Source organism: Hemibagrus wyckioides, linkage group LG14 (assembly GCF_019097595.1).
Source record: "Hemibagrus wyckioides isolate EC202008001 linkage group LG14, SWU_Hwy_1.0, whole genome shotgun sequence".
Classification (NCBI taxonomy): Eukaryota; Metazoa; Chordata; class Actinopteri; order Siluriformes; family Bagridae; genus Hemibagrus; species Hemibagrus wyckioides.
Window position 1 is genome coordinate 20,653,060 of NC_080723.1, and position 10,866 is coordinate 20,663,925.

Here is a 10,866-nt window from a genome sequence, read left to right on the forward strand (position 1 = left end):
ATTTCATCTCTCGTCTTCTCATCTCATCTCATTTAATCTCTTCTCTCCTTTCCTCTTCTCTTCTCATCTTATCTCATCTCATCTCATCACTTCTCTTCTCTTGTCTTCTCATCTCTTCTCATTTTATCTCATCTCTTCTCTTCTCACCTTTTCTCATTGGCTACTACTTTTTCTTCTACTACTAGTAATAATCATAATAATAATAATACCAAACAAATACAAAGAGAAGTAAAGAAACAAAAAGAAAGAAAGAAAGAAAGAAAGAAAGAAAGAAAGAAAGAAAGAAAGAAAGAAAGAAAGAAAGAAAGAAAGAAAGAAAGAAAGAAAGAAAGAAAGAACAAAAATATAGTTTAACAAAGAATTAAATAAATACACTACACTAAAAAGAAGGAGAAGCAGAAGAATTCTGTGATAGATTGAACAATACTGACATTATAAAATAATTAAATATCATTATAATAATTCAAATGATATCAAAGTAGCATAAATAAAAGTAAAAAATGAGTAAAGCAAATAATAAACTTTCTTTTCTTTCTTTTTTTTTTTCTTTTCTTTTCATCTCGTCTCGTCTTCATTTTACCTGTCCAGACCATCACAGGGTCCAATTACTAAGTGCCAGTCACCACCATGTGGATTAAAGAAGAACTGTTAGAGAACATGCTCATAGTCAGTGATCCAGCAGCCTCTGAATAAAGAACGTCCAGTTTTAATTAGTAACTCATTCAAACACGCACACATACACACACACACACACACACTTTTTTCTTCTCAACCAATGTTGGTTGAAATGTAATCTATTGTCAGTGTCCCTTGTGCGCTTTCTTGTAATTTTGTAGAAGATTTATGGGAACGTTCTCCTGCTTCATGTTTAATCTCTCTTTTGACAAAATCAGACTATTTTTTTTCTCTCTGCATCACCTGTTAGCTGTTTAAGGCTTGATGCTTTCCAGCTGTGGATGTCGTGGTCTGGCTCCGCCCTGGAACCCACGTGCATTTGTTATTGTTTTTGTGGCTGTCCGTGGTGCTGAACTCACACGATTCACACTATTACATTACAGCTGAATTTAAAACAACGTATCGTATGTAATGGCCTTTCAGTACTCCTGATTATATTATGGTACAGTGAAAGACTGGAGGTGGAAAAAGTGCTGAGAAATAAAACTTAAGTGAAAGTATAGAGAAAGTGTCACAATATTAAAATGTTGCACAATTAAAAGTGGAAGTAGACAAAAATAAATCGATTCTATACTAAATGGAGTCTATTTTTTGTAAATCTTTGTTGTATAAAACAGGATGTTGTGACATATCAGCACTATAATCAGGGATTTCTCCACCTTTTGTGAAGAGGTCACAGTGTGATGTGTCGACCTTGTATTAGTCACACTTCTCCAATTCAGTTATCTTTAATGAGCGATGAGCAACGGTGGTGAGGAAAAACTCCCTGAGATGGTACGTGCAAGAAACCTCAAGAGAAGCCAGACTCAAACAGGAATCTCATCCTTATTTGGGTGACATGATCATCACATGACACAAACTCACAAGGTTCATCAAACATGAATGTTGGGATACAGACAAATGTGAACTACTTCTTGTTTTTCTAGTTTCTCTCATTCGCATGTGAATGGAACGAAAGGTGTAGTGTGATCGCACCTTCACCCAAAAACTCAAAAATGTCCTAAGGTTTCATTAAAACAACATTAACATTTTACTAATCCAGTAAAAGTCCACACGTGCTTGTAAGATGGTTATAAATGCGTACAACATAGAAATACATTTAGAAGTGAATTGGTTTATTGGGTTTAATAGCCAATTACAGGAAAGTGTCTAATAATAACATGACCAATACATTTGGGTGGGAAATTATATACTGTATATATAACTATACTGTATTATATGCTGTGGGATTATATATTATATAACCAAATATGCCAATTAAACATCCTGCCCCTTTAACACACACAGAACAGCAGATATATCAGATATTACACATTTTGTTAATTTTGGTGCATTTTATCGAGTCGGCATTCGTTAATGACATGACAAGGAAAATCAGTGAAATGTGAAAAGGGAAGAAAAATATATATTAAAAAAAAAACAGTGAAATAATTTGAATTGTTAATGAATAAATAACAAATAACAATATGTATATTTAATATAATAATAATTTAAGGTGACCTTTTTCCTGAATGAATTTTTCCTCATTTCATTAGTATTAAAGACTTATGATATATGTGAATACATCATGTAAAAAGAAAACGTAGTTTAGATACATGAGCATCTTTGCGGCAAACGTTGCAGCCTACAAACCTGGCCTTGATTGACTACATTCTCACAACAGTGTGCTCCGGGAAGTCCATATAAATGAGTTCGGGAAGTCGAAATTACGACATCAGGTGCAGATGGAGGTGCAGCTTCTCTTAATTAAGTACAAAAAAAATACAGCCGGGTTTTTTAATTCTACTTCTAGAAAACGTAAAACAGGCTGCTGTAAACTTTATCGCTGCATATTATATCCTAATTAAAGCATTTCTCTCCTATAGATGATTAAAATGATAACCAATTTAGTAAACATTCAATTTTAACAAATTTACCCTCAGTTACATTACAGATGAGACTGACACACCCGCAACTCGGAAACTCAGAGCTCAAAGAGAATCCCATTTTCCTTCTGGTAATTATGACTTCGTCGTGACTTCTGACTCATAAATCTGAAAAAATATTTCCCATATGACATCAACACACTCAATTCGCATGTTACCAAGCCTTATGGTTTGTTTCTGATTTTCTGGTTTGACCAAGTTTCTGTATCCTGTTTCCCAAGTTCTTTTCTTTGAATTGTTTGCTTATCTCATAACCTGTGTGTGGTTTTGACCCTGGTTTTAAATTGTTTGCTATCAGTATTATTAAAGCTTAACATACTATATTATCCAGTGCATATGTGGTATTTCATACTATAGTGATGTCTCATTTTATTCCGAAGAAAGAATAAAGATACAGGAAAAGACATGTCCAAGTATGTATATGTAAAGCACATGTGTATGAACTTTGCTATAGGAATTAAAGATAGTGTAGCCTGTTGAAGAAATGTCAAGCACAAGGCATGCTCTGGAAAATCACTGGAATTGGTTTTACAGAAGATAACAGACACACAGATTCGGAAGCATTTCGATCTATACGGTTTTAAACAGAGCCCATTACTTTCTTCAGCCAGGGAAGGAAGCGAGACACCTTCTGAAAGACATAACCATTCTTGCAGTCCATCCCTTGAGAATGGCTCACTACGCCGGTGAGAAAGAAAACTTCACGGTACAAGGTGAGGATGGGACTGCCGGGGCTGAAGACACAGTCTGCCTTAGAACGCGGCACGGTGCATGCCATCTTGTTGGTAATCTTGAAGCAAAAATAAAATGAAAATGTCTCCATTGTTATGAATTTCATTCATGATATCAATAATGATATTAATTGTTTTGAATTACTTATTGCGAAATCTTCTTACCTGCCCCGGGTGACGCTCTGTGCAAGTTGGCAGTTTACTGTAAGACAGGTGATTTAGCCTGAGGTTTCCTTGAAACTCGCCTTGAAGCTCGTCTTTCCAGCCAGTGACCACGCCCATGTACTCGCCTGACATCAAAACACTGTCTGCAAAATCTCTCTCAGGCAAACAGGCCGGCACTATCGTCTTCTTAAAGATGATCTTGTCCTTCAGCTCGATCACAGCCAGGTCGTTATCTGTTTTTCCCTCCAGATGAAGTGGATGAATGTGAACCTGCTTTACATACATGGTCTGTTCACCAGACTCATAGGAAAGCATCCTCTTGCCTGGAAACACACATAGCACATGTTAGAGCTGTTTCATCGGAAATCATCTGACATCATTTTACTTTCAATTACTCACAGATAAAGCTTATTATAAAATTCCTTTGTGTTGCCTCATGAAATAGTTCAATCAGAAATGAAACTGAAATTTAGATAACTGTCACATCGATCAAATGTTGGTGTTGGGAATTTGCGTCTTTAGCCAGTAGTTTTCCACTGTGCAACATTTGTAAGTAAATACAGTCAGAAACACCATTTTTGCCTTTTTTTAATAGTTCTATACACTGTACCAAACACTACCAAAACAATACCAAAATATTACCATCTTAATACCGTAATATTAAAAATGTTTTTGTTTGTGAAAATATCTTTTTATTTCTTGAATTAAATGCTAAAGTAAGTTTAGGGGAAAAAATCATGAAAACGGCATGAGGATAATTTTTTTTGTTTTCATTTTTTTAAATGAAGGAACATGTTTTTTTTGTTTTTGGTAATTATAACTCTTGTTTACTTTAAGCAAAAAAAATCAATAATATTTTTTAGTGAGATCAGTTCCTTTTTTATTCTTTTTTTTTGGTCCATTTAACAACATAACATTTTTGTAAATGCTCAGTTTTGCAGCTGGGTCTCACTCACCCAGAGCCACCTGGAAGTCATTATGTTTGAGTGCACACTGTGCAGTGGTCAGTACAAAGTTCTCTTTAATGATGACGCCGCTGCAAAACCCCCCCGACCCACTGTTACGCAGCAGGGCCTGGAAATGTAACAAGAGCACAGTTAAAACTACAAAACAAATACAGAGGTTAATAATGTTAACCTGCTTGATTGCTGTATGGTTTTGTACCTGCCAGGGACACTCTTCGGCACTGCAGTCCAGTCCTTCATATTCCGAGCGTGTGTTGCTGGACTGACGGCTATCCCAGTGACGCAAACTGCTCACCTTTCCACAGGGGTAATGCACTGAGGAACAATACAACACTGTGTTAACATACCAGCTTAACAAAGCAGCCTACAGAGTGGAACACAAATAATATACTGAATATAGTATTTTTTATTATTATTAGTAGTAGTAGTAGTAGTAGTTGTATTAAATATTAGAAATGAATATACATCCTATCAGATTTTACATCAATGCTATTTGCAAGTAAAATTATGCTTTATATATTATATATTATAATTAAGCATATATATTATATATGCTTTTTTTTAGCATTTAGCTTTTTCCTTTAAATAATGAACATGTCTACACTGGTCAGGTTAATTCCTTGTTTTAGTCATATAACTGTTGCTAGGAATCAGTTCAACAACAGTATGTGTGTAGAATCCTAAGCAACAAGTCAAAATGAAAGAGGAACCATACAGTAAAAGCAGAGAGGGGAACCAAAACCTAACCCTTACTACTTGACCACTGAGAGGATTCCCTTCACGTCATAGCACCATTAGGCAGCTATTGTAATTCCTGCGTATGTTTCATGTGGGGAAGCCTCTGGTAAAAATAACCTGTTCGATGACGAACAAAAGTTCAGGACTGAGTAATAGTATGTGGTATGGCAGGAACCAGAACTAGTCACTGAATGGTTTCTATGGCGAAAGTCAACATTGTTCCTATGCATTCTATAACAATGTATTTGTATTTGGTTTCACCTCTCGTAGATGAAACTCAAACACTCATCATTTGTCTTACATAGTACATAATTATAGATTTGACATAAAGTCAACACATAATTGTGGAGCCAAAACATGTTTTATTGTTAGACTTATGTTATGTTATATACTGCTATGTTATGTTATGTTATGTTATGTTATGTTATGTTGTGTTGTGTTATGTTATGTTATGTTGTGTTGTGTTGTGTTGTGTTGTGTTGTGTTATGTTATGTTAGGCAGTCGCTAGGGCATTGCTAGGTGGTTGCTATGGTATTCCATGTGTTGGCTAGGGTAGCACTGGGTTGCTGTTTGATGCTAATTCTCTAATGACGTGAGCTTAAATAGTAAATGATGCAGGAAGGCTGCACTTTCCTGAACAATCCCCTATGTATTTCAGTGGTTAAAAAAAATCTAAATTGAAAGGATTTCAATTCAATTCAGTTAAAAAAAATCCCCAAGGGGCAATTTAAGCCACGCAGAGTAGTTAACATAGGTAGTAGGTAACATAACATAACATAAATAAAATACAATTGATGTAATGGTGATAAATGGAATGTCAGTTAGTGCAAAAAGCTTTGAGTAAGCATCTGTATAAAATATCCTTAAAAGGAAACATCTGTGTAAAATATCTGTAAATAAATATAAACTGTCTAAACTGTGAAAATAGTTACTGCTTAATAGCCGGAACAAAAGAAGTGGAAGAAGAAGAAGGTGAAATAGATGGATGCACATATTATTATAGGATTGCTACAGTACATTAATTAGACTTTTCTGGTGAACTTTACAGCAAAAATGATCAGTTCTCACCAGCAGGCACACATTTCTCCTTCTGCTGCAGCTTCCACCCGTAAGCACAGGAGCACTCATACGTCTGGTAGCCAGGTTTACAGAACTGGCTACAGCCTTTGTTCTTATCGATGACGCACACGGTCTGATCTGTGAGAGGAATAAGATTAGATTAGCTAAGATTGTGAGACGTTTGTACAAATCTATCTTTTTGTTCTTTTCTCTTTTTTTTTTACCTGTTTCACAGTGAACTCCTGAAAACCCTGATTTGCAGATGCAGTCATAACCACCGACACTGTCTGAGCACATAGCCCCATTTTTGCATGGCTGGCTTAAACACTGATCTCCGTCTGGGGAAACAAGTTTGTTTATGAAAATAATCATGAAATGAATTGGACAAGTTGGGAACTTTTACATTAAAGGCAGAGATCAGAAAAAGAAAATCGACGGCTTTCAGCTTAGCTATGTCTAACGTTACTTAGCACTAGGGGTTACAAGGTATATATAGCTAACAATCTCATCCAAAATATTTTCAATAAAAGCACAATGGCTTCAAATAACTATAAGCAAAACTACTCACCCCCACCGTTTCCTCTGCATTTTGCAGTCCTACAACTAAAATTGACTTACTTCGGATTCATTATCATATGTTAGGAATCTACACAAAACAGTCCATAATGGTGAAATGTTGAGAAAAAATGAGCAAAATAATTTACAAATAAAAGCGTAAAGTTGTGATTGCATAAGTATTCACCCCTCTTGCTATGAAATGCCTAGATTAGTGCAAACCAATGCAAGTCAGAAGTCACATAATGAGTTGAATGAAGCTCAATATAATACACCTGAAACATGCAGGCTGATAAGCATGATGAGGAAGTATTAGAGAACAAAAAAATGTGAAGTCCAAGGAGCTACCAACATAAGTTCAGTACTGGACAAGCTTTAAAACAAAGTTCCAAATTTTGACATATCTAAAAGTTAAAAAAAATAACATAATTACACACACAATAATTGTGTAGAGAAATCAGGAAAGCAACCAAGATACCAAGAACGCTAAAGGTTCTGAAGAGATTGACACCAGACCCCTGACAACTCTCAAGGATACTGATTTAGGTTTGGTGCTTTTCTGAAGAAGTGCAAAATCTTCTACGGCTCATGCAAAAATAATTCCACCAAAACATTTTAGGTGAAACCGACTTCAATTCCATGTTAGCATCATTCCTGTTCATGTAGTTCATGTCCAGTGTATAATAAATCACATAAATATCTCTGGTCTTGGTTAACAAACTATATTGAGGTATAATATGGAATATATTTCAGGATAAACACATGACATGCAGGCAGCACTACTTACCAATGTACACTGACCAGAAGATGTCCTGTTTTAAAAGAAAAGCAAAATCTATATTCACAATACACCCCAAGAAAATGCATGTGACAAAACCCCAGAGCTGTTCCCCTCCCATCCAGCAGAGGTCAGTATTTATTTCTGTTTAGATAAATATTTAACAGGGCAGACTCTGGTGCATGATATGCTCTATTTAGATATTTAGATACTATTCATGAGCTACATGAAGATGTTGACATGGTCAGATTAGACTCACAGTGCGATAAGTGTCCTGAAACACCTCTCTGGCTTCTTCATAATTGCACACTTCCTCCACACACTCCCGCTCAAGGTTGTGAGGGAGTTTGTTCTCCTCATCTGCTGCATTCGCTCGCTTCTGACGGCTTATGACTTCACTGGCCTCCTTCCTGTCCAGGAACACCGGGGCTGAGAGGATGGGATGTGCTTTTTAGCTTGACTGTTGTGTTCAATTCTTATATATATATATATAAAACCAAGATCTCAAGCAAGATTCACTTTAATTAGACCTCATAATACATGTAAGCAGTTTCTTATTAAGTCCGGTATGATCACAGAACACATTAATTTCACACAACTTGAGTTTATTTGCAGACGAATGTGTTGAAATGTTATGCTTTTATTTTTCTACACTAAACCGAAACCTAGTCACTGATCAGAATTGGGTTGTTCATACACCAGTGGGTTGTGGGAGGAGAAATACTTACCACACAGGACAAATTATTAACCAGCGCAAATGTCTGAGCACAGAACTCCACACAGAAGTTCAACACAACCTATAATGCTACATAAATATTTCTATAACCTTTAAACATTCATTAATAGCCTGATGGAGAAGCTACCTGGAAATATTAGCTTATGAGAAGATTTTTTAATCATAGTGTCCGATATTGTGTACAGTACAATGACATGAATAATCGGATTGAATTAATCAGAATAATAAACAAAAAAACAAACCTGTATCTCCGATTTTGTGCTGTCCGGCCATCAGAGAGCCCAGGAGAAGGGTTAAGGACAGCGCTGTATAAAGCCACACCATGGTAACGTCCGAATCTGCAGCAAGTCTGGATCGTCCTGTAACGTTTAAAGTTCATCGAGAACAGCTGTTTACTTTACCGACTAGCCTTTGGTCATCCTAATATTGATCTTTAAAGCAGATTATTAGTGAATCTATTTGAAACAGAAACATGGGTGTTTTCTTAACTTGCTAAAATTCTTTAGTTTTAGAGCAAAGCAGCTATATCGTTCATTCATATTAAAATCAGCAACATTTACATCATCTCAAGATGCTGGAATTATATTATATTAAATAAATGAATGAATAAATAAATAAATAAATAAATAAATAAATAAATAAATAAATAAATAAATAAATAAATAAACGAACGAATTCCACAAACAAACAAAACAATTCACATACAACAGTTTTTCTTTTCAAAGCTCAAGTTTAGGAAACGTTCAAATGACTTAAATCATACATTCAATCATTTTTATTATTATCTAATAAATTTACACGAGTTGAAAATAGTCACACAGAGCCTTTATAACACATCCATAAGCATTTCATAACTGTTCTAGGATGAATATAATACAATTTTATTTTAAAAAATATATTTATATTATAATTTATATTTAAATATAAATATCATTTATATATTTATTTTTGTGAGGTAAAATGAAAGTTTGTTATATTTTATGTTACTTGCTATTTGTTTGAAAGAGTGAAGATATATATATATATATATATATATATATATATATATATATATATATATATATATTATTACTGAGATTATTCCGGTCATAATTCAAAACTATAAAATGCAAATAATCACAGTTACAACTTATTTTCCTTGGTTAATTTATATTTCTTTACAATTTGGCAAGAAATTAGATTAAGTTATAAATATAGATGTAGCTGCTGCGTTTGGCTGCAGTAAAAATGTTCACTTTTTTTCCGTAAACAGATTTGCTGACCTCCAAACTTTTCTCAAACATCGGATTGAGATACAAGCAAATGGGAGAAAATGTAGAACATGTGACAATGTGAAGTGTTTTCCCGGCGTGCTGTAGATACGGTATAACAATAAATACAAAAAAACTGCTGAATCATTTGGTGCCATGGATGGATGCTGGATGATGGACATGATCAAGAACAACGCCTTTGTTTTTATCTTTGTTTACACTGCCCTCATGTGGAAGACTGCATGCTTTTCCTCTTGACATAAACAAAGATCAGGCCTGAATTCGTGGAAATCCTGAATCATCTTACACCTGATCATACTGTATCCATTAAAAATCATGCTTTAATCATCATGCTAGATATATCATATAAATATAGAATGACAAGACACCAAACCTTAATAAACTAACTTAGGCCAGATATGCTATTATGCTAACCAGGATTAATACTTAATACAAATGATTTATAATCTGTTATATACTACACATTTAACCACAAACAACCTGATATTATCTGTAGTGCCTCCAATAAAGAGATATTATACACCTCACTGTTTACATGCACCATAAATTCATGTTTAAGCATGCTCAATACGATTTAAGCATATATTTTCAGACAATACATTTAGATATTAGTCTAATATGTAATTAATGATGTAGTAACTAATACCCTGACTGCCCAGTCACATCACATCACATGACATCACATCACAATAATATATATGGTTTATTAGATATCTCAGTCTGCTTACCGTTACACTGCACAAATAATCCGGTTTATTTACGCGTCCTTTAAACAGTTTCTAATTTATAGTCTGAATATATCCAGGTTGTTCTTCAGATTAACCGACACACCGGGTGAATCGCTTATATAACGCTGCCCTGTTTATCAGCCGCGGTTTAATCCTCATTTCAGTCCAGTGTAAGGCGTGTTGATCCTGCAGATTACTGTAGTACCTATTTATGAACACTAGAGGGAGCTCTCAAACTGCTCAAGCCCTATATCTGAGGATTTGTAGCAGAAAAAAAAATAAATAAATTTGGGAAACACCTGTTGTTGTTTTTTTGTTTTGTTTTTTTTTATCTTTCATGCATTTATTATTTGAAAATGTTTTCTAATTACTTATATTTGCAATGTCATACGATTTTTTTTTTTTTTTAATCCAAATATATTAAAATGTATATGGCTTGTGCATGTTTTTTGTGGAATGCCATACGCCGACCAGGCATAACATAAGCTGCCTAATATTGTGTTGATCCCTTTTTGCTGCCAAAACAGTCCTGACCCGTC

At 34.7% G+C, this 10,866-nt stretch overlaps 1 protein-coding gene across 1 annotated transcript; it reads right to left on the reverse strand.

Moving 5' to 3' along the window:
• Positions 1-1,769: 1,769 nt before the first annotated feature.
• On the reverse strand, positions 1,770-10,503 carry proza (protein Z, vitamin K-dependent plasma glycoprotein a). The gene is made up of 10 exons (XM_058407341.1): positions 10,328-10,503; positions 8,571-8,687; positions 7,852-8,021; positions 7,602-7,626; positions 6,484-6,597; positions 6,269-6,397; positions 4,661-4,776; positions 4,453-4,570; positions 3,497-3,819; positions 1,770-3,390 (listed from the first exon to the last, which is right to left on the reverse strand). The coding sequence occupies exons 2-10, from the start codon at positions 8,650-8,652 to the stop codon at positions 3,181-3,183; spliced, it is 1,287 nt and encodes a 428-aa protein (XP_058263324.1). The 5' UTR covers positions 8,653-8,687; positions 10,328-10,503; the 3' UTR covers positions 1,770-3,180.
• Positions 10,504-10,866: the final 363 nt, after the last annotated feature.